Source organism: Sorex fumeus, unplaced genomic scaffold, assembly GCF_029834395.1.
Source record: "Sorex fumeus unplaced genomic scaffold, SorFum_2.1 ptg000054l, whole genome shotgun sequence".
In the NCBI taxonomy this organism is placed as follows: domain Eukaryota; kingdom Metazoa; phylum Chordata; class Mammalia; order Eulipotyphla; family Soricidae; genus Sorex; species Sorex fumeus.
Window position 1 is genome coordinate 3,402,756 of NW_026606111.1, and position 13,109 is coordinate 3,415,864.

Consider the following 13,109-nt stretch of genomic DNA (forward strand, 5'->3'; position numbering starts at 1 on the left):
CACCTGGCGACGCACAGGGGTTACTCCTTGTTCTGCACTCAGGAATCAGCCCTGGCAGTGCTCAGGGGACCATATGGGATGCTGGGAATCGAACCGGGGTTGGCCGCGTGCAAGGCAAACGCCCTACCCGCTGTGCTATGGCTGGAGTGATAGCACAGCGGTAGGGCGTTTGCCTTGCACGCAGCCAACATGGCCGACCCGAGTTCGATTCCTTCGCCCCTCTCGGAGAGCCTGGCAAGCTACCAAGAGTATCTTGCCCGCACGGCAGAGCCTGGCAAGCTCCCGTGACGTATTCGATATGCCAGACACAGTAACAACAAAGTCTCCAATGGAGACGTTACTGGGCCCACTCGAGCAAATCGATGATCAACGGGAGGGCCTTTACTTTACTTTACTATATTCTTAATGTTTATACTATATTCTCTAAAGAGAGAAAGAATATAGTATAACAAATTAAATTTATTTTTTTAAAACTTAATTATACAGGGCTGAAGCGATAGTCCAGTGGGTAGGGCATTTGCCTTGCACGCAGCCAACCTCACAGACCCGGATTCAATTCCTCTGCCCCTCTTAGAGAGCCTGCCAAGCCACCGAAGTATCTCGCCCGCACCTCAAAGCCTGACAAGCTCCCCATGATGTATTTGATATGCCAAACATAGTAACAAGAAGTTGCACAATGGAGATGTTACTCGGCCCGCTCGAGCTAATCGATGAACAACGGGAGGACAGTGCAGTGCTATATTATACATATAATATATAGGTGTAATTAAGCTCTTTAGAGAGAAAGAATATAGTCCAAAAACAGACAGGCACGTGTATATATATACACGCATATATGTATAATATAGTACTGCACTGTACTCTCACTATAATATAGTACTGCACTGTACTCTCACTAAATAGTAGGAGCTCCCGTGAACAAGGTCTCTCTGTCCATCTGGTTCACACACCAGCAAAAACACAAACATGAAACAACATATCCTAAGGTGGAGAGACAGTGGTTAAGGCACTTGCTTGCCTTGCGTCCCCGATTCTTGCACCACATATAACCCTCAGGCACCACCAAGGTCACTCCTGAGCACCACCATCACTGGGTGTGCCCACATCCCCAAAGTCCCCCAAGAAACACACACACACACAAATTCCTTTTCTGATCACAAGTTATTCTTTAGAAAGCAGAGTAATGTGCAAAGAAAACAAAACCCACTCACAATCCCATTTGTTGGGGTGGAGCTGTGTGTTCATCAGCCAGACTCAGCTGGTTAGAAATGAAGCTCTTGGGCCAGAACAATATCACAGCAGGTAGGGTGCTCACCATGCACACGGCTGACATAGGTTTAATTCCTGGCACTCCATCCCATGTGATGCCCTGAGGTCTGTCAGGAGTGACCCCTGAGCACAGAGCCAGGAGTAAGCTGTGAGCATTACCAGGTATGGGTCCCAGCCCATGTCCCCCCAAAAAAATGCTCTCCTATGGGTACCAGGACTCAAAGGTCAGGTGGGACTTGTTCTGGCTCAGCCCTTTGCACTGTCCTCCCCTGGGCTGCCACACTGCACCATAGCCCTGCCCCTCCCTCCTGAGTCTGCAATGGGTATCTGCAGCAGAGCTCGAGGTGGAGGTAGGGCCCCTCCAGGATGGATTCTCTGCCGGGGGTCACCTCAGAAGGGAGCCCAAGGGGGAGCAGTCTTGGCAGTGTACTTTCTGGTGCTGGATAAGGGCCGACAGCCGGCTGCAGGCTCTCCCACAGGTGTGGCACCTATATGGCCTCTCACCGCTGTGGAGTCGGTAGTGCTCATTCAACGTGTAGCTCCTGCGGAAAGCCTTGCCACATTCTGTGCACGAGAAGGGCTTCTCTTTGCTGTGTGTCTTCATGTGCAGAGTAAGGTTTGACTTCCGGCTAAAGGCTCTGCCACATTCCCTGCACTCAAACGGCTTCTCCCCTGTGTGCAGTCTCTGATGCAGGAGCAACAGGGAGTGGTGTTTGAAGGTCTTGTGGCACACAGGGCACTGGTAGCACTTATCCCCTGCCTGTGTCTTCTGTGCCATGAGCAGCAGAGGGTTTGGACACCCACCGTCCTCATGAGGCCTCTCCTCAGAGTGCAGCCTATGGTGTTTGAGGAGCGAGGACCCGCGGATAAAGCGCTGTCCACACTGCAGGCAGGTGTAGGGCCTCTCCCCACTGTGGATGCGGTGGTGCTCGGTGAGGGTGAACCTGCGGCAGAAGGCCTTCCCGCACTCACTACACTCAAAGGGCTTCTCCCCTGTGTGGAACTTCCGGTGCTGCTGGAGCCGGGAGCTGCGGCTGAAGGCCTTGCCACACTCTCCACACTCAAAGGGCTTCTCCTGAGTGTGGACTCTGTGGTGTGCAGTCAGCTGCATGCTCTGCCGGAAGGCCTTTCCACACTCACCACACTGGTAGGGCTTCTCTTCGGTGTGGATCAGTTGGTGTCGCAGCAGGATGGAGCTTTGCTTGAAGGCCTTACCGCACTCGGTGCACTGGTAGGGCTTGGCCCCCGTGTGCACGACCTGATGCCTAAGCAGCAGTGACCTGTATTTGAACCCCTTGCCACAAGTGCAGCTGTACACTCGCTCACCCAGAGCAGTGGTGGAGGATGGCTCCAGGCCCTGTAGCCCTCCTAGAGCCCCTGGAAATGTGTTGGCCTGGGGCTTGAGAAGTCGCTTATCTGACCAGCTCTCAGGACTGCCAGTCACTTCAGGTAACCTGGGGTCCTTCTGGGGGAGGCACCCCCAAACCATGCCTAATAAGCCTGCCAACTTAGCAGACCCTCTCCTCAGAGAAGAAACATTGATCCTGGCTTCCATCCTGGAATCTGAATAAACACAAAGTGGAAGAATGACTTAACCTCTAGGTTCACAAAGAGAATGCACTGGTCTAGGACAAAATCTTCTATCAGAGAAATAGAAAGGTTTGGAAACTTCTTTCAAGAAGCTTGGCAAGGGAACTGGAGTGATAGGACAGCAGGTAGGGCACCTGCCTTGCAGGTGGCTGATCTGGGTTCGATCCCCAGCACCCAATAAGGTGCCTCAAGCCCTGCCGGGAGTAAATCCTGAGCACAGAGCCACACAGAGCCAGGAGTAATCCTCGATAAGAGCCAGTGTGCCCACCCCTCCCCCACAAAAGGGCTTAGCAATAATTGGGTGTAAAGGGGCAAGTATAGGGAGGAAGTGTGGGGGAGGGCTCTGCATGGAAGCCCCTGCCAGACCCACAGGAATGGGAGCAGGTTGGCGCAGGCCTCCAAAACACAGGAGGTCGTTGGCTGGCTCCACATCCCCATCTTTGCTCCCCTCTTTCAGAGCATTCACTTAGCAGACTACAGTGACTACAACTTGCTCTCTTCCACACTGTTACAGCCTCAAACTCAGCCCAGGCATTTGTTTGTGGAGGGCTGGGAGTGAGAACAGCTCTAAGGCCTCCCTAGGTGGGTCAGTCCTGGTGCCTGCCATCTCACAGAGCTGACCTGACCCCTTAGACAACAGAATGGGCACTCATGTGCTTGGCTTCTTGCACAAGTGAATCCTGGGTTAACTCTTGGACCTACATACAAAGCAGTTCACAGGAAATGTGTTTCTGCTGTAAGCAACATGATGTGAAGCTTGCTGCTGAATAAGCTCTGGGTATTGCAAGGGGCTGGGTGCTGGCCAGGCCTCCTGACACTTCACTCTCACCTGGGCATTGGCTGGCTTTGGTCCCATGCTCCACGGCCGCTTGCAGAATCAAGGCTCCAGGCTCCTCCCCTTGCTCCAGGAGGGCGACCAGCGCTGGCTTGCTGGCAAGAAAGCCTACACCAGAGGGGAAAGCTGTGAATCTGGGGAGCTGACAGGGAGGATGATACCCACTGACTGGCAGGGCACATGGTGCTTGAAGAAACACCTCGCTTCCCAGAAACAAGGCACCAGGTAGTCATGAGAGATGGTGGGGCTCTAGCGTTCCCTCCAAACAACTCAGAGTTTGCATTCAGAAAGGAGCCAAGAGGCCAGAAGGACAGCTCTGTGGGCTGGAGAGTAAGCTTTACATGAACAGGGTTTGATCCCCAGCACCCCATATGGTCCCCTGAGTGATGCAAGGAGTGATCCCTGAGTGCAGAGCCAGGAGTAAGCCTTGGGTACTCCAGGTATGGCCGAAACTCCCCAGGCTACCCCTCCCCTAGCCCCCCACCCACACCCTAAGGAACCAACTCCCTGGCATGGCGAATGGAAGAGACAGCAGAATTGTCTTAGCCCAGTCCCAGGACCAACCAGGAAGCCTCACCCAGAGAAGCCAAGTGCCCATAGTTCTCCAGCATCACATCTCTGTACAGTGTCCGCTGCTCAGGAGATAGACAACTCCACTCCAGCCTTGTGAAGTACACAGCCACGTCCTCAAAAGCCACAGACCCCTGCAATTACAAACCCTGCTGTCCTGGCAGGGTCCTGTGTAGCTCTGGGGAATGACACCTCAGGTGTACACCCAGTCCAGTGTGGAGGAAACTGCAGTATTCCCTGAGGGAGGGAATAGTCCTGCCCCCACAAAACACCACAAGGAAAGGCTCTCAATACTGACCTCACTCCTCTGTGCAGACAGCTGGAGCACATGAAAACACAGCTCTTAGCCTCCACTTCTAATTGGTGTGGGTGCTCCTGACTCTCCTCAGCTCCCAGCAGAGATGGGAAGCAGGGAGGGGCTGCACGTCCACAGCACGATGGAAGCAGAAGGTGGATAAGGAACCCCCCACCCCCTGTGGCTGGACCCTGTGTACTGCAGGAGACCCAGAATAGCCTGCTTTTGCTCGCAGTGACTCTGAGATGACAGAGGGAGGACCCAGTAGCAGACCCGACTGCTATGACCCCATCCTTTAGAGGAGCAAGAGGTGGCCTGAGGTTTCCTGGGAAGGTGCTCAGAATGGAAAAGCTGGGGCTACAGAGATAGTAGGTGAGTAGGGCACTTGCCTTGCACACGGCAGGCCCACATTCTATCCCAGAATCCGACATGGTCCCCTGAGTAGCACCAGGAGTGATTCCTGAGTTCAGAGCCAGAAGTAAACCCTGAGCATTGCCGGATGTAACCCCCCACCCCCCCGCCCCACGCACACACTGAAAAGCTGGGCTGGGAGGCAGAGGAAGTACTCACCTGGGATCTGGGCACTGGGTGTGGCACTGCCATTCTAGGGTCCTGTTAGAAGAGGGGCAGCTGCTAGGGACAGTCTGTGCCTGTTGTACAGACCCCAGGCCTAAGCACCCATTCACACAGCTGTTTCCAATGCCCAGGACAGCCCAAAACAGGAGTCAGGAAAGGTGGCAAAAGCACCTTCCTCACCTCCCATGCACAAGGCTCCACCCCTCCCTCCCTCCCTCCCTCCCTCCCTTCTGCTCACCCAGGCAGCCTTCTGTGATGACCCCATTGAAAACACCACCATCACAGAATCCCCAGCCCTGATCCATGCTGTCTTTTCCTCCACAACACCTATGTTGCCAGTCATGAAGACATAATCAACTTACTTGCTTATCCATGTGTCAAGTAGGACAGGACCAAGTCTGGTTATTGCTGCTGCACCCCAGTGACTGAGGGTGGGGCCTGTACTCAGCAGGACTTGGGGAAAAGGTGAGAGCATCCATTATGTGGGTGACTCTGCAGAACATCAGAGAACATTCTGAGCTGGAGAAAGAACACAGCAGTAAAGGCCCTGCCTTGCATTGGCCTGACCCATGTTCCATCCCCAGCAGGCAATATCTGGTCCCCAAGCATCACTGGTAGTGACCCCCAAGCACAGAGCTATGAGTAGCCTGAGCTCCATGGGGCTGTGGCCCAAAAAACTTAAAACAAACAAACAAACAAAAACAAGAGAAAGAAAACATTCTTGGTGTCAGAGAGATGGTTCAAAGAGCTGGAGCATATACTATGCACACTAGAGGCCTTATTTGAGCCTTTGTATTCCCTGGCCCCAGGTTACTGCAAGGTGTGGCAGTATTTTATTTCCAAATAAAACAAAGTCTCTTCCTCTTGCTGCATCAGAGTAAGTAGGGAAATAAACCTGGCAGCCCACTAACCCTACTTTCTGGATCACAAAACTTTTGGTTCCTCTGATTTCTCCAGATTTACTGTTAAATGTTTCGAGGATGGAAAAGAGCTATTGTGTTGGGGCCACATTTGGTAATACTCAGAGCTTATTCCTGGCTCTGAACTCAGGGGACAATGAGGTTCTGAGAATAGAACCCGGGTGGGTCATGTGTAAGACAAGTATCCTGCACACTATACCAGCGTTCTGGCCTGGAAAAGCTTTATTTATTTATTTTTTGATAGAAAACTATTGATTCCCGCTGCCCTCCCCCGTGGGAGTTTTATTATTTAAAAATTTTTTTTAATTGAATCACTGTGAGATAGACCCTTACAAAGCTGTTCATGATTAGGTTTCAGTCATAGTGTTCCAATACCCATTCCTCCACCAATGTACATTTTCCAGCAACAGTGTCCCCAGTTTCTCTGTCATCACCTCCTAACCCCCTCCAGCATACCTCTATGGCAAACACTTCTCTCTTTCTCTCTCTCTCTCTTTTACTCTCTCTCATTTTGGGCACTGTGTTTTGCAATACAGATACAAAAATGTTATCAGGAATATCCCTTTATCTACTTTTGACACACAGCTCTTGTCCAGAGTGATCATTCCCAACTATTATTGTCATACTGGTTTCGTTTCTAACTTACCTACCCTCTGGATTTTTTTTTTTTCTTTATGGGTCACAACCGGTGATGCTCAGGGGTTACTCCTGGCTCTGCACTCAGGAATCACTCCTGGCGGTACTCAGGGGACCATATGGGATACTGGGAATCAAACCCGAGTCAGCTGCATGCAAGGCAAACGCCCTACCTGCAGTGCTATTGCTCCAGCCCCCCCCCCCTTTTTTTTTTAAATTTAGGTTTTGAGGTTGGAGCCATAGTACAGTGGGTAAGGCACTTGCTCTGCAAGTGGCTGACCCAGGTTTGATCCCTAGCATCACATATGGTCCCCTGAGCCCACCAGGAGTGATTCCTGAATGCAGAATCAGGAATAACCCCTGAGCTTATGCCAGGCGTGGTTCCCCCCAAAAAACTCCCCAAAATTAAAAAAAATTAATTTTAGGTTTTTGACTACACCCAGCTGCACTCTGGGATCACTCCTGGAAGTGCTTGGGGTACCATATATAGTGCCAGGGATCGAACCTGAGTTGGCTGTGTGTACAGTTAAGTGCCCTACCTGCTGTACTATCTCTCCCACTCCAAGAAGAGCAAAACCCATGAACAAGTCAGCTGTGGCCTGGAGTTCACATAACTGCACAGGCTTTGGTTTTGGCTCGCTCTCGAAAGATTCTTTACCCCTATAACTGGGTAAAGGATCTCTAAGGTAGGCTTTTCCTTCTGGCTGGAGTCTCAAGTAGCTGCCAACTTGCAGAATGTGAGAGTGGTTCCCTTAAGGGTGTATCTGTAGCTACAGCACCAGAGAGCACCTGGTGGGCGCATCGCCTGCCCTGACCTAACCCCAGAGCCCCTGCGGCACGGAGAGAACCCCTTTGCGCTTGCACCTGGCCTACGGGGGCTGATCTGGAGGCTGGGTGGGTCATGGTGCCTGACAGGTCCTTGGTCCCCAGAGCGACACGCTTGTCCTAGGCACAGGGCACCTCCCTGGGGGGCCCCACTTGAGAATACGAGCTGCGAAGCTGGACGGTGCGACCCAAGAGCACCTGTTAGCGCAGAGGCTGAGGGCGCACCGGACCGGGCGGGCGGACCCCTGCTCGGAGCACGGCGGGCAGCGGCCGGGAGGCGGGGCGGCTTCGGCACAGGCCGGCCCGGCCCGGAGCCCTCCCTGCCCGCCGCCGCCGTCCTCGGTTCGCTTACACGTTCAAGGCCGGGCTGCGGCGACGCTCCGCGGGGCCGGCCGGGGCCTCCTCGTCCCGGAAGCCTGCAGGGCCGGCGCAGGGCTCGGGTCCCGTACGGAGGGGAGACACCGGTCCGGCGGACGGAGCTCCGGGGGCAGGTATGCGAGCCCAGGGCCGGCTGGCGCGGGGGAGCCGGCCACGCTGTGGCCAGTCCCGGGCTGGACCCGCCCCGCCCGGCTCGGAGCCGCGCCAGGCTCGGCCGGCAGTGCGACGCCTCTGCCCGCGACTCCCGCGGTCGGTCCCCACGCCACGGCCCGCCTGCAGCGTGGGGCGGGGAGGAGCGCGGTTCCGGCCCGAGCCCGTCCGGGCCGCCGCTCTAGGAAGCTGGGAGGACCGCGCACTTCGGTGTTACCGGATGGCTTCTGGGGCTGGAGGAGTCATAGAGAAGTTCCAGCGGGTGCGCTGGGGTCGTTCACGCTAGACCTCGCGAAACACCCAGACCTGCAGTACTATTCGGCAACCAGGCCCTGTCGCAGCAACTGCCCTTTCCTACTTTCTTCTTTGCCTATGTGAATGTGGTTTGAAGGCCACACCCGGCGGTTCTCAGGGCTTGCTCCTGTTCTGCGCTCAGGGATTATTCCTGGCTCCCTTTGTGGTGTCGGGATCCAGCCAGGTTGACTGCAAGGATTCTGACCTGTTTCTGAGACCCTACACGCAGACACACAGACACCCCCCACCCCTTTCAAGAGCCACATTCACCTCCACTGCGCTGTTTATTCCACTGTCCAGACCCCCACCTTGTTCCTCTGAAAGCTCCCCCACCTCCAGCCAAGCACATGTGGGTGCCTCCGCCCTAGAAGGGGGCCATCGGCACTCCAGGCCACGTCGGGAGTCGCTCTTTGGGGTCTGGTGACCCGGTACCGGTGACTCAACTTCTCCAGGGCGAGACCGCACCCCTCACCCACCACCCAGTCCACAAAGCGACCGTCAGGCTAGAGAGCAGCGGAGGGCAGCGAGCGGACTACAAGTCCCAGAGTGCACAGCGCACCGCCCCGGAAGGGACCACGGCTCTGGCCCCGCCCCGGAAGATAAGCCGGCTCCTAGGCGCCGCGCTTCCTCTTTCGGCCTTGCTCGGTTGCAGGTAGGACGTGTGTGTGGCGATGTCGCCTTCGTGCCATCCGTCGCCATCCGCCGCCTGGGTGCCACGGGAGACCGTGGCCGACTTGGGAGAGGGCGCCGGGGCAACGGATGGGAATGGGGGCGCGGAGGGGCAGGGGCGCGGCGGGCGGGGCCCGACGGCTGGGGCCCCCGCGGCTGGCGCTGGCCCGGCCGCGGGCGCTGATCCCGGCGGCGGGCTCTGGCCCGGGCCGCGGCCTTGACGCAGAACCCCGGCGCTGACCCAAAGCCCCCCGCAGACCGCCGCCATGGGCCGTGTGATCCGCGGGCAGAGGAAGGGCGCCGGCTCGGTCTTCCGCGCGCACGTGAAGCACCGCAAGGGCGCCGCCCGCCTGCGCGCAGTGGACTTCGCGGAGCGCCACGGCTACATCAAAGGCATCGTGAAGGTATGCGGGGCTCCCGCCGGGGCCGGGAAACGCGCGCCTGCCCGGGGATTTCCCCCCCTGACGCCGTCTCGGTCCGTAGGACATCATCCACGACCCGGGCCGCGGCGCACCCCTCGCCAAGGTGGTCTTCCGGGACCCGTACCGGTTCAAGAAGCGGACGGAGCTGTTTATCGCCGCCGAGGGCATCCACACCGGCCAGTTCGTGTACTGCGGCAAGAAGGGTGAGCCCCGCGCCTGCCTGGTGGTTCCAGGTTGGCGGAGGAGTCAGAGGTGGGGTCTCGGGCAGACCTGTGTATGGGTTCGGGGGTCCGAGAGAACCTAAGGAGGCTTCTTGTCTCGGCATTAGGGTCACTGCCCGGACGGAGTGGGCTGCCTTGCCGTCATCCAGCGGGTAACAGCCTCGCTCCCTTATTGCAGCTCAGCTCAACATCGGCAATGTGCTCCCGGTGGGCACCATGCCGGAGGGCACCATCGTGTGTTGCCTGGAGGAGAAGCCTGGTGACCGCGGAAAGCTGGCCCGCGCCTCGGGGAACTATGCCACCGTCATCTCTCACAACCCTGAGACCAAGAAGACTCGAGTGAAACTCCCCTCCGGCTCTAAGAAGGTCATTTCCTCGGCCAACAGAGCTGTGGTCGGTGAGTGGCCCACAACGGTGGGTGTAGAGTCGTTGTGAACAGCCGGTGGCAGGTCTAGACCAGGCTCCAAGCACCCTCAGGACTGCGGGGCATTTCGTGCCAGGGTGTTTTGTGCCTTAATACAGTTGTACCAAGTTGTACTTAGTTTGGTGGGGCCTAGCCTAGGAGGGACTTAACCAACTGGAATTTCTTGGGTACTCAGACTTGTCTGTTTTTGTGTTCTGGCATAACCTATACAGCTGTGACTCTTGCTTAGTATCTGACAGCCATTTAAAACTTGACTAGAGAGAGCCAGGATAGTAAGGTGGGTAGGGTGATTACCTTGCACGTAGCCAACTTGGGGTGGATCCTCCTCTCTGATGTGGCCCCACACGCTCAGCTGGAGTGATCAGTAAGTGTTGAGCCTGGAGGTGCCTCTTGAACACCACCAGTGTGACCCAAAGACTTAAAACAAGACAAAACCCTGGAATGTGTGGTACCAGTGCCAGGGATCAAACCTGTGCCTTCTGCTGATTGAGCTATCTCTCCTGATTCTCTCTTTTTTTTTTAATGTAAGAATAGATTTTATTTGGAGATCTAGGAAGGGGAAAGAGGGAAAGAAAGTGAGAGAGTAACATGCTCGAAAGAGAACACGGGCTTCTCCAAAGGCAGAGAGGTCCCTTACACACACCCCAACATTAGATATGGAAGCATGAAAGTTCACGTCTCAAGAGGGAAGATGTAGACGACACATGGGCTCAGGCAGCATATGCACACCCTCCCTTTGTTCAAGGTGGCTTTCATAGGGTTTTTCCAAGCTGCTCCAAATGGGACTTTGGATAGGTAAGAGTCCTTTGTCTTCAAAGGGGTAGAGTTGGAAGTGGTCGTCTTTCATACTCCTTTTCTTGTCTTTTGTTCTTGCTGGATCTTCTCTTGGAGGGTGGGTCCAGCCTTCTCTGGTCTGGGCTAGCTTTCACCTGGAGTTCCATCCCCAGTATTACATATGGTCCTCAGCTCACCAGGAGTGATTCTGATATCTATGGGCTGCACTGTAGGGGAAGAACCCAGGCTTTATCTCGTGATTCTTTGAAAATTATCAGCAATTTTTGCATAGCACCAGAGGGATGGTATTGTGAGGTATGTTTGCCTTGCATGTGGCCAACTCAGGTTCAATCTCCAGCACTCATTTGGTCCCCAAGCCTACCAGGAGTGATCCTGAGCACTTCTGAGTCTTGGGGCATCCTTTCCATTTTTTTAAATGTATTTTTTGGTTTTGGGGTCACATCTGGCGGTGCCTGGACCAGATGAGGTGCCAGGGATCGAACCCAGGTCAGCCACATACAAGGCAAATGTAGTAACTGCTGTATTATCACTCCGGGCCCGCCCTCCCTTTTTTTAAATCTGGTTTATTCACTGTGCTTGTAATTTTTGTTAAATGTCTGGGAAACTCAGTCCTCCACTGATTACTGAGGGGAGGCTCTCAGAAAGTGTTTGCATAAAAAGCAAAATGGCTTCAGATACAGCAGGTTTGGTCAGTTGTATAGAAGCGTACAGGGAAAATTGTGTCCAAGGGGTCTGGGCCCCAGTAAGAATATGGTAGGATAGGTTCTGCCTCATTAGAAAGTCTGAAGTGCTATGTGTGGTGCTCATCTTCCAACAGGTGTGGTGGCTGGAGGTGGTCGTATTGACAAGCCCATACTGAAGGCCGGACGTGCCTACCATAAATATAAGGCAAAGAGAAATTGTTGGCCCCGTGTGCGGGGTGTTGCCATGAACGTAAGTAGCCCAGAAGTGGGTGGTATGTTTGTGTGTGGGACCGTGATACTGGGCATGACTTGCTGAAACTTGTGTCTACCCTCAGTAAGGGCTTCTGCAGCAGAAAGCTGTGGGTGATGGGACAAGACAGGCCCCAAACATTGAGGTTCCCTATTAGCCATGTATTAACTCCATTCTTCTTGCATTCTTCTTGCAGCCCGTGGAACATCCCTTCGGAGGTGGTAACCACCAGCATATTGGCAAACCCTCTACCATCCGCAGAGATGCTCCTGCTGGTCGCAAAGTGGGTCTCATTGCTGCCCGCCGCACTGGGCGTCTCCGGGGAACAAAAACTGTCCAGGAGAAAGAGAACTAGTGACTGGTGACTATATAAATAAAGTTTGCTACTACAAAGTTGTCCTTTGTGTATGGTGTCAGAAAGGTTGCTGCTGGGATTGGGGGGGGAGGCTGGTCAAGTAGAACAAGAAGTAAAAGTGGAAAAGCTGTGGCTGGAGCTATAGTACAGTGGGTAGGGCATTTGCCTTTCACACAGCCAGCCCAGGTTTAATCCCCTGCATCCTGTATGGTCCCTGGGGTATCGCCTGGGTGTGACCCCAAAAGACCCACCCACCCCACCCCCCCTTAGGAAATAGGAAGAGGTCTGGTGTTTTATACCTTGACTCTTGGAATGTTGAGCAGAAAAGCCAGAATGAAAACTATATTGCTTGTGTGGGCCATACCTGGTGCTCAGGGCTCCCAAGGTTGGGGGTGGGGACTCCAGCAACGATAATGGGTGCTGAGAGAATCCAAGGTGGCTGTGTGTGAGGAAATCACCCTACCTGTATCTTCTGGCCCCTTGTATTTCTGCAGGAGAGTGAATACTGTTAGGTGAATGAATGCTTGTGAAGCTGCCACAGATTGTGGAGAACTGATGATTATAATGGAGAAGTAATTTCTTAACAAATGGTACCCACATCCAAACAACTTTGTCCCAAACAGGGCTAGTCAGAACTGGCAGAACTAGGGTAGATGCCACAGAATCGAAAGTGGAGCCCTGCTTTAGGAAGTTAGAGCTCAGGCCACCTAGAACCCTCTGCTATGGTTTGTAGGAGCTGCAGAGTACTTAGGCAGGATGGACTGTGGGTGCTAACAGGTGGAGGGTGTGCTGGTGCTGGTGCTGGTGGGATTCATGTTGAAATCTTGCAGCTTCCAGGCATCAAACAGTCTACACCCTTTCACCTCTCGCTGCGTTTGGTTTTTAGCCAAATCCTACCTGCTCTTGGCCATCTTGAGCAACAACCCTGGTTGAGTAAGGGCTCCTGCTGTGT

At 54.4% G+C, this 13,109-nt stretch overlaps 2 protein-coding genes across 2 annotated transcripts; one reads left to right on the forward strand and one right to left on the reverse strand.

Moving 5' to 3' along the window:
- Positions 1–1,578: 1,578 nt before the first annotated feature.
- ZNF517 (zinc finger protein 517) lies at positions 1,579–7,923 on the reverse strand. The gene is made up of 6 exons (XM_056125118.1): positions 7,869–7,923; positions 5,498–5,627; positions 5,130–5,171; positions 4,272–4,398; positions 3,689–3,802; positions 1,579–2,832 (listed from the first exon to the last, which is right to left on the reverse strand). The coding sequence occupies exons 2-6, from the start codon at positions 5,507–5,509 to the stop codon at positions 1,655–1,657; spliced, it is 1,473 nt and encodes a 490-aa protein (XP_055981093.1). The 5' UTR covers positions 5,510–5,627; positions 7,869–7,923; the 3' UTR covers positions 1,579–1,654.
- Positions 7,924–9,240: 1,317 nt separating this feature from the next.
- Positions 9,241–12,192, forward strand: RPL8 (ribosomal protein L8). The gene is made up of 5 exons (XM_056125119.1): positions 9,241–9,411; positions 9,491–9,632; positions 9,829–10,047; positions 11,687–11,802; positions 11,999–12,192. Exons 1-5 carry the CDS (start codon positions 9,274–9,276, stop codon positions 12,155–12,157), a joined length of 774 nt encoding a protein of 257 aa, XP_055981094.1. The 5' UTR covers positions 9,241–9,273; the 3' UTR covers positions 12,158–12,192.
- Positions 12,193–13,109: the final 917 nt, after the last annotated feature.